Source organism: Glycine max, chromosome 7, assembly GCF_000004515.6.
Source record: "Glycine max cultivar Williams 82 chromosome 7, Glycine_max_v4.0, whole genome shotgun sequence".
Taxonomy (NCBI): Eukaryota; Viridiplantae; Streptophyta; class Magnoliopsida; order Fabales; family Fabaceae; genus Glycine; species Glycine max.
Window position 1 is genome coordinate 31767224 of NC_038243.2, and position 10998 is coordinate 31778221.

Below are 10998 nucleotides of genomic sequence, written 5' to 3' on the forward strand. Positions count from 1 at the left end.
AGCTGTTGTAAACCATTTTTGGCCACTGGTAATCGATTACATCCTCTGGTAATCGATTACCAGAGAGTAAATATCTTGAAAAACACTTTCTAACTTAAATTACTTGGCCAAACCTTTTGCTATATCAATTAGGAATTCGCTTCCTAAAATACTAGTGATCATCTTGATGTTGTGTCTTGTATTCTTGAATCATTGTCTTGAACTTAAACTTGAAAAGCGCATTTGCATCATTTGCATCAAATCATCATGATCATCATCAAAACATCAAAGTCATATGCTTCTACAATATCCAAAAGATTCGAAGAACTTGATGTTTGTGGCAAGTTTACTCTAAAGACTAAACTTTGGGAAATTGCATACCCTGATCAGAATTCGATGTGTCCTACTCCAGCAAAGGTTAACACAAAGGGGGCATCAAAGAAAGCTATGAGCAGGAACCCAAGGTCAACAAAGCGCGATCCATGTTACTGGGAGTATGTAGATGCCTTTGAATCTATGCAAAATAGCAATTCTTCGGTGAGGCATACTGCATCATCCTCTGAGCAACCGAATCAAAGAACGATGATGCCCATGTTGGACCAGTTTCAGCCATTTATGCACGACTTCATTGATAAGATTGTTGATGTCAAAGCTGATGGTAACTGTGGATATCAGTCGGTTGCCGATTTATTAGGTATGGGTCAAGACTCTTGGTCAGTGGTCCGCAACCACCTGCTTAAAGAACTTGCCAACTTCTCAGAAGACTATATCAAGCTCTTTGGTGACACGGAGAGATTTGAGGAATTTAGGATGTCACTACTTGTTGATGGGTTAACCAAGATATGTAATTTATGTATTTGATTTTTAAGACTTAACTTTGAAATTAAGTTTGACGTGTATATTTGTTTCATTCAGGTGACTACGGATAAGTGGATGGATATAACGGACATGGGACATGTCATTGCATCAAGGTATAACGTAATCATTGTATCCTTGTCTAAACAACAAAGCACGACATTCTTTCCTCTTAGAAGTCAACCGCTGGAAAATTCTTCATTGCATCGTATAATTTGTATTGGTCATGTGTATGACAATCATTTTGTTGAGGTACACTGTATATATGAAGTGTTTTTTTTTTATTTATGCAATGAGTTTTGTAGGGTTGAGTTAACACTTTTTTCGCATGTACAACAATTTTATTTAAAAGAACGTTGTCCCTTACCGCCTGTAGCATTGTTATGGTCTAGCAATTGTCATCCGCAGGCGAAGTCATGGCCAAATCCATATATTAGCATAATGCAGCATTACAAGAGCTTCGTGATGTTCAAGATAGACTATGTTGACATAAATGATGATTGAACTTGTAATTTATAATGACTGATTGTTTTGAATTGGATATTCACATTTATGTGTCTTTGTATATTTGTTACGTCCACAACAAAATTATTACTCAATTCTAAAAAAGCATGTATGATATATGGTTGTCTGAGTTGACAACACATTGTGAAAAAACGTGTATGATAAATTGTTGTCTGCATTAACATAAAGCGCGTGAAAAGACCTTGCACAACATGACTACACATGCAGATCTGATGCAAGCTAAAGCATGTCACGTCATTGGTGTAGTTGACAACACATACAGAAAGCATGTGCATGCATATTTTTAATCTTTAAAAAATGCAACACTGATATTAAAACTCATCTATATATATGACACAACCTAACACTGTAAAAAACCACAAGTTTTAGTCATAACCCAACTCTTACAAAAAACTATGGCATTCTTGGGAGAGACAAGCAATCAGACAATTGTGAACTCCACATTAGGTTTTATTTTTCCAAATGGATCCATTGTTCACAATGACAGTGGTGTTTCCTTTGAATCTTCTACTCCAGTTCCCATTTGAGTACCTAACGGGTGTGATTTTCAAACATTAAAAATCAGAATACACAATACCCTTAAGCTAACCGACAAGCAATTTTTGGATGAAATTTACTACCGAGAGTCTTTCACTTATGCAGGTAATGAATTTTGGTTTCAATGTATGCAGCTGAAAGATGATGCTGATGTTAACACAATGTTAATGTGTAATCATGAATTTTCGTTTGTTGGTTTGATTGAGTTATTATGTAGCATTGCTAGAACCCCAAATGGTATTTTAAACTTACTTCAAGCCACTATGACCCCTACTCATGATGCCCTGCTATATTACAATGGGAGGTGGAATATGTCACGCCAAAATGAGTTTGTTGGTTACTTGTTCATAGGGAAAAATCCCAAAAAGTTTAACATTCCCACCAGATGTACCATGGATGAACTGAAGGATTTGATCAAGCAAGTTGCGCCTCCTGGGATTCCCCCTTATGGTATTGATGAAACACAAATGGTAAGACGATTGTTTTTTCAGAAACCAAGTCACCATTAGTATTCAGAAAAAGTTATAAAATTCGAAATAATTGAACTCAAAACCAACGATGACATGATGAAGGTGTTGATTGAGTCTAACTACTGGAAAAAGATTGGGCCAATAGAAATTTTAGCTGTTTTCAGTAAACCTGTATTGGAAATGGAAGACGAGTTGTCCTTGTCACAAAATTAGCATGAGTTAGTTGTAGTATTTGATGCAAATTTAATTTCGTTCGACTATGTTGAAATTAATGTATTGTTTGAATTCATGTATCGCATAATCGCTTATTTTTTTCTGGAAATAGAAGATGACTTGTCGTTCTCTGTTAAATTTGATTTCTACTACTTTTACTTTTTTGTCGGTCTTGCAATTTTATTTTAAATATAAAAAAAAACAACTACAACAACTAGAAAATAACAATTAATTATTTAAACTCGAGTAGTTCATTTTTTTAAAGAAACTACTATAAAATTAAAATTTAATTAAAATATATTTTGTCATCAATTAAAAATAATTTAATGTTGAACTAATTAAAAATATTCAACAAAGTACATTTAACTCTGATGCAAAATATGGATTTTTTATTTTTTAGTCTCTGAAAATAAAATATAAATGTTACGCCTAATTATAAATTATAAAATATAAATACGGATTTTTATCTTAGAAGAGAAATAAATTTTTTTTTTTTTTAATTTGATAGAATAAAATTATAACATTTTTTAATTAGAAGTTTTTTAAGCATGCATGTCCATGTTTTCAACTTCTTTATTTCAATTTCCATTTTTTGTTTAATTTATTCTTTTCTACACCCTTTCCACAAATAATTCAAAATTAGATTCATTAAATTAGTTGTAAGACTCAAGATTTTATGGTTCTTAATACTTAGATAAGTACATCATGCTTCCCACACTCTAATTAAACATTCTCCCTCAACACCACATCTTTTATTAAAATAAAATATAAATGTTACGCCTAATTAGAAAATTCTAATTAAAAAATACGGATTTTTATCTAAGGAGAGAAATTAAAAAAAACATTTTTTTTAATTTGATAGAATAAAATTATAAAATTTTATAAGCTAGATTAGGCAAAGGGAATACACAATCAATGGAAATAAATAAAACTAACATTACTAATGGAAATAAATAAAACCAACATTACTAATGAAATGGGTTCAAGTACAATATTTGTATATACATCGAATATCAATATAAAATATGTAAATAAACTACGCTTGATCCGAGCGTCGCCTGCATCGAGACCTAACATATACTAGCTGGTCCTGTGTGACACTTCTGGCCATCCTGCGGCATTCTTCGATCACCTTATGGGTCGATGAGCCTGGCGTGACCACCCCTAGGCTCAGATGGCGCTCCAACCTCTCAGCAATCCCATAGCAAACTTCATGTTAAATACAAAACAAACAAATTACACAAATTATTATGAAAATATTGACATAAATTATTAGTATTACTTACCACTGCATGCCTAGGCTCCTCCACAGCGGGCCTCGCAGATGTCGATGGTGCTCTTGGCTCCGGCACGTGAGGGATATCTGTCTTTGGGGTCTAAGGGACGACTCGGGGCTGCGGAGCATGACCATTTGGCAGAGGATCTGATGCCTGGCCTGGTGTCATGAAAGGATGGGAAATGCGGAAGAACCAGTCTATGTAGTTGCTGGCACACTGACCTGGCACAACGCACACCTCACCTGCTGGAACCATATGATCTGAATAGTGCATCCACCTGTCGTGTATATCATCATACGACACCCATGAATCGAAAAGTGGAGCAGGAATGGTCTAGGTGTATCCAAACTGCCGCATGACCCTCTCTGGTCGGTAATACACAACAACAGGCCCCCACCGCAGGAGACCAGAATAGCATGAAATCATATGGAAGTCCCGGACTGGTTGATGCTCCCCATATGGGATCCAACAAACATCCGGAATCTGGAGTCGGTCCAGGCACTCCCTGTACACCGGTGTATGTATGCTCTTCACGGTCTTCTTCGTGGCAATCCACCTACAGGCACGCGGTGAATCCTCATCGTAGTCCTAATCAGTAGTGGACTTTGCGACTAAGGGAAAGTGCTCGTATATCTAGCACTACAAAGGTAACATCAAAATGATAAACATTAATAATGAAAGTCTAACAAAATTTAAAGTTAAACATTGTTGAACCTCAACGAATGAAAAACATGTTTGTTAACTGTAGCAGTGTGATGTAACCGCCAAGCTGTCGGTTGTTGCTAATAGAGGCATCGTTTAGGTGGTCGTACATATGCACAGTGCAGCTACTCCCCAGGTGTACCTCCCCGTCTGACTGAGGTCGCGAAGGGCCTCCAAATACACAACATGAACATTGGTTGCACTCTTGTTAGCAAATAGAGAGCAACCCAGAAGATGAAGAAGATACGCGCGAGCCGCAGCTGTCCAATGACCTGCCTGGCATCGGCGCTCGTAGATATCACGTACCCATTGCAGGCGTACGTACGGTCCATGACACTGCCCTGTCTCAGCCCTGGAGGCCTCTGCAGAGACCATCAATAAGTCCACCAGCATCTGAATCGCATCATCCACGTGCAAGGGCTGAAAGACATGCAAGTTGCCAACCACGGGAAGATGCAAAAGCGACGAGACGTCATCCAACGTGATCGTCACCTCTCCCACAGGGAGATGGAAACTAGACGTCTCTCGATGCCACCGCTTAACAAATGAGGACAAAAGTCCCCGATCGCCAGTGTCTATCGAACACGCGATCAGAGGACTTAGTCCTGTCCCAACAACTAGTCCCTCAATGGCAGGGACAGGCCTGCCTAAACTATGGACCTTCCTCCCATGAGAGGATAACTTGAACTCAGGACACTCCTGAATTGAAGTATAAAGGAATGCAAAATTCGTTAAAATCATCATTTAAAGGAAAACTAATTTCAATTATAAAGTATAATTAACAAGTAACTAAAAATAAATATTATATATACCTCTCCCGTCCATACACTGCAAGCAACGTGATCCGCATACTGGGTCAGCACGGATGGGTTGCTCGGACCACCCGGAAATCCCTCATGCTCATCCTGAGCAGCCTGCGCGCCTGTGTCTGCAGGAATGTCTGCCCCAGTGTCCTCTACATTAGCTGGTGCCATCGGGTCATCCGGAAATACGTCAGCCTCTACATTTGGCGCAGGCAGCACTAGCTCATCATGCGCTGCAGTCACAGGTACTCGCTGCCTCCGTGCGGATGTGGTAGGCCATCGACACTACGGAGCATCATCAGAATTATCACGATCTCCTCTGCCCACACCTCTGCCAGTAGCGTGACCTAAGGCATGACCTAATCCTCTGGTCCTAACCATGATCTGCAAATCCGTATCACAAATTCCATCACTGATTTCATTCACTCAAATTTCATTGGTCTAACGCAAATTTCATCGACTCAAAGTCATGCAAGTTGTCAGGATTTCATTGACTGTAGGACTCTTATTCAGTCAATTATTTATTTGCAAATTTGTCAGGATTACATTTATGTATTTGAAAAGTTTAGTTTAAATGTGTATTTTTTAGAAATTTTAGACAATTAAAAATCTGTCAAACCCAATGTTAATATTAGTTGAAGTTAAATTTTGAAGTTGCATTTATAATACTGCATGTATTAGAGGTATGCACTATATTCACCAAGCAGAATATATGCCATTCCTCGTAAAATTGGTAGTGGCTCAGTTCCTAGGGTTTCCTTTGAGAGGAACAGTTCTTGGGGTTGCAGTGTTAGAGGTATTGCAGATTGCTTTTTGAGCAATCTGAAGTAGTCTAGCTCTGGGCAGGGGGTATTGTATTTTCTTGAGTTTTCCTTTAAGCAATCCACTAATATTCTCTCAAATTCATAAACAATTACTGCATATTAGTTTCTGTTGCTGTTTCAGTTCCAGGTTTTCATCAATGTTACAAAAGTCCCATCAGGTGTACATATAATAAGTTTCAAGGAGTTGTCTTTTCTTTTGAATCAGTTTTTCGATACCACATTCAGTTCTTTCTCCTCCATTCACCAACCATGTTCCCCTCACCATAATTTTAAATAGGCATATTTCAATAAACTCAAATGAAGATAGCCACTCAAATGAAATCATAAATTATAGTATGATTACAAAATTGTATAACAAGAAAAAAAATCACTTGATAGAATGACAGTGTGGAGGGTGGTTACATGAATTTGTAACCACCCTCCAAATGTATAACAAACACAGAGATCAAATTGAAGTAGTGTCAAAGTCTAAAAGATTGGACTGCACAAAAATGAATTTCCAAACCTAACACATTAGTAGTAATACCCTTCTGAAAGGAGTGCAATCTTCTTAGTCATTTTCTTTAACCTTACACCCTCACCTAAGGGCTTTTGGCAGCATTTTCATTTTAAATTTAAATGAAGTATGAACACTGCAACGCTATATTTGTTTATTTTCCTCATGAAGCATACATAAACCTATGAAGCATACATAAACAAAGCCAAGAATTCAAGTTCGAGGGGTGATGTCATTTCGGCAGCAGGTGCATTAGGTAGTCCCCAACTTATGATGCTAAGTGGCAATTACATAAAAGGAAATTACATATTTGCATTAAATCAAATTGAAATAATTGATATTCTCCAAAATGACACTATTTATCAAATATTTAACATACATTCAAAGGTGATCCTAATAACCAAAATTCCTAATTTCAAATAAAACTCACTATGTATCAAATATTTGGCAATTTTTAAAATGAAGATTGAAGATTACGGATGAAGTTGATCCGTAAGCATCTTACGAATCAAGTTGATCCGTAAGCATCTTACGGATCAATTTGATCCATAAGATGCTTACAGATCAACTTGATCCGTAATCTATTCGAAGAAAGTTTACGGATCAAGTTGATCCATAAGCATCATACGGATTAAGTTGATCCAGAAGATGCTTACGGATCAACTTGATCCGTAACACACACATCTCCACTTTCAGATCAACAATCTACCCTATCGGATCATCCTAACTCCAACAACAATGGTGGAAACGACATGGTCACGACGCTTACCTCGACGATGGATGGTGACGAAGCTCCCTCGATAGTGGACGACGGCGTTGCTCTTCCCGAAAGCCTCCTCAATGCACCACGACAACCTCCTGTTCACGGCAACAATGGTGGCAAGCTCCTCAATGAAGAAGAAGAAGAACCTCTTCCTGCAACCTCCTCTTAACGACAACGACAAATGGAAACGCGAGTAACGTGAGCAACAACAATACGAAAATGCAGGAAGAAGAAGCAGAAAGGCTGTGAGGAAGAAGAGAAGAAAACTGCAGGAAGAAGAAGCGGAAACACAGGCAGGGAGGGAGAGAGAGAGTCTCGCGTTAATTTTTTTAAAAATAAGTCAAGGGTATTACGACCTTTTCACTACAAGTGCTGGGTGCACTAGCAAAAATGCTGGGTGCACCTCCGTTACACCTTCAGATAATCCTCATGACCCATCTTATATATATATATATATATATATATATATCATTAATAGGATATGATTCAAATATATATAAAAAAAATTACTTCAAACAGTTAAAATTGAAAGAGTTACTTTTGATTTTCATCTTTTATTTAATCTAACAGTTAATGATGAATCACTTGTTAAAATTGTTTGAGTTCAAAAATATAGGATGTCTTTATCCAAAGGAACGGTGCGGTCTAATAGGATTTTCCCTTGTGGTATTCTTAATTTTTCTCATATTCAGGGACATGTAGGTAAAACTCCAAATATTAAACAAGTCTTATAGATGCATCCAGCCTTTGGTTGGATTAAGGTGAATACAAATGGAGTTGCAAGGGGCTCTCCAGGTCTTGCGGCTAATGTGGGTTTGTTTAGAGATGATCAGGGGAATTTTCTGGGAGGATTTGCATTGTGTCATACCCTAATTTCGTCCGGGGACCTTTGCTCGATGACGTGCGACCATTCTTTGGTCCTCGTGAGGTGCTTGGCACCCATCATTAGGCAATTTGTGAAATTCCAGGACATGCCGAAAAACCAAAAAAATATTGATGCACAATCCGTAAGTTTCCGTGACACACCGGAAATCAAATGGAAGCATCGTTGCATAATTAAGTGAGGTTCCGTAACATTCCGTAAGTCGAAAAGGGGATGATTATGTAATCCGCAAGGTTCCGTAACATTACGGAAAGAAAACAAGTATCGTTACGAAATTCGTAAGTTTCCGTAACTTTACGAAAAAAGAATTACCAAAAAATAGCAGAGGGGGGTGTACTTAGTAAAAATGGGGGTGCAAATAGCACCCAGGCCCACTTGGGCCCTCTGGAATATTCCTCCAGAAGGCAGTTGCTTCTGGAGGAAGCAACCCTGCTCGCCTGGGCGAGCTGAGCTCGCCTGGGCGAGCTGGGCGGCAACCACCTCCCCTATTTTGCTATAAATAGGGGAGGAAGTGAAGAAGAAAAGGGTTCAGCCCCTTTGGCACTTCTCTCTCTTTCGAATTTGCTTGGAAAAATTGTTTCCGTGAAGAAAATCTAAGCCGAGGCGCTTCCGAAACGTTTCCGTAACGTTTTCCGTGAAGAATTTCGCAAAGGTTTCAACCGTTCTTCGACGTTCTTCATTCGTTCTTCATCGTTCTTCGATCTTCAACGGGTAAGTACCTCGAACCAAGCTTTTCGATTCATTCTATGTACCCATGGGGGTCCACATTTTGTTTCGTGCATTTTTATTCTCGTTTTGTTTACTTTTTATACCCCCTGTTGACGTGCTTAAGCCATTTTACTTAAGTCATTTCTCGCTTAACTTAAAAATAAAATAAATTTCCACTGAACGTTTGAATTGTATTATCCATTAACTTCGGTTAAAATAAATTCCGACCGTTCGGTCGTGCCGAAACCACGTTGGAAATCAAAAAGAGGTAAAAAATAATATAATAATCAAAAAGACATCTTTTAGTAAAATAAAGCGGAAAATCAATCGGACGTTTTCTCTTTGGGATTTCTCATTCTTAATTGAATTGATTAATAACTAAGGTGAAACTAAGGCTAAAATCAACTCGCCTAGTCAAGCTCGTCCACAAAAATAGGCTTTTGAAGTTTGTCATTTCATTTTCTCACTAAGTAAAATGGATCATTTTTAAGGTCCAACGCCTTAAAATGATCACCACTTAAGTAAAAAAGAATCATTTGATAAAAAAGAACTACGTAGGTCTGAGTTCCTCATTGAGGATACGTAGGAGCAAAAGCCCCGCTTTTGTCGACCACCCCAAGAGATCGTTAATGGTCCAATGCCTTAACGTTTCTCTCCTTTCAAAAACAAGAGATCGTTAATGGTCCAACGCCTTAACGTTTCTCCCCTTTCAAAATCAAAAGACCGTTTAAATGGTTCAAATGACCTTTTGTTCAATAAAAAACATATTTTGCAAAAAAGACAAAAACAACTTAACCAAACACTTTGTTCCGAAAGAACTACGTAGGTCTGATTTTCTCATCCCAAATTGAGGAATACGTAGGAGCAAAGGGAAACACCCTTGTCGACCACAAAAAAGAAAAATATAAAAAGGGTATAAAGGATATAAGAACATAAAAGGGAACATAAAAATCAAAGTCATGTTTGCACATTCGATTAAAGGCTGCCGTCCCTTGGGACGGGCGTGTGGGGTGCTAATACCTTCCCCGTGCGTAAATACAACTCCCGAACCTTTCAACTTAAAAGTTCGTAGATCGCGTCTTTTCCGGTTTTTCCGACGTTTTCCTCAAATAAACGTTGGTGGCGACTCCGCGCGTATTCCTTTCGTGGAACACGCTTCCCGCGAGTCTCGCGTCGCCCTCCCGCCGAAGGGTAGGTTGCGACAGTTGGCGACTCCACTGGGGACTATTTTTAGAGAGTTAGGCCATTTAATCTTGTGCAAATTTTGCCATGACTTACTCCTTTGTTGGCTTCCCCTTATTATGTTCTTGTATATATAACTCTTTGATGCTTTTAGTGCATTTTTTTTTTTTTTTGTATGCATGAGGTAAATATTTATTCATTTGATGCACACAAACACTAACACTATTTGCACACACGGTGAGTTGAAAAAGGGCCCTATACCCGGGTTCGTGGGAACATAAGGAGTGGAGGTGAATCCGTGATCATGCTAGGTCTCCGACTTGCTTGATTACAGTGAACCCTCATCTAGAGTTTTTCTCTTTGAAAACATATTGTTGCTAGTAGTCCCTACTGCTGCAGTATGTTCTTCGAAGGGGATGATACCTCTAGAAACCATCAAGAGAGATATGACTACCTTGGGGGTTATCACTAAAAGCCTAGTTAGCTCTCTCCCTTATAGGTCCCTTAAATAGGGGCACGGAGCAAACACGCTGCGTGCCATTTTTCACACTGCCATGCATAAGTATCATATACCCTTTTGCTTTGTTTGTGAATATTGTCGTACTATGTACATCCCCGTGTTGTGCCTTTCGCATATGCATCATGCGTGTGTTTCGTCTTTGATCCCCTCACTTTAGCAAACCGACGGAGGGTCCGTGTCGCCTTCTTAAAAAACATGCGTTGGGTGCCATGCTGCCTAAACGTTGTATCCAAGAAGGAAACAATTTCTCGGGCTCCCGTA

General features: G+C 38.6%; 1 protein-coding gene across 1 annotated transcript; it reads left to right on the forward strand.

Annotated features, from left to right (window-relative positions):
• The first annotated feature begins 375 nt into the window (after nucleotides 1-375).
• Nucleotides 376-898, forward strand: LOC102667825 (uncharacterized). The gene is made up of 2 exons (XM_006584303.1): nucleotides 376-791; nucleotides 895-898. The coding sequence occupies exons 1-2, from the start codon at nucleotides 376-378 to the stop codon at nucleotides 896-898; spliced, it is 420 nt and encodes a 139-aa protein (XP_006584366.1).
• Nucleotides 899-10998: the final 10100 nt, after the last annotated feature.

Bases quoted from the DNA above. Each gene is read 5' to 3' on its own strand.
- LOC102667825 (XM_006584303.1), top strand. From the start codon at position 376: ATGTGTCCTACTCCAGCAAAGGTTAACACAAAGGGGGCATCAAAGAAA.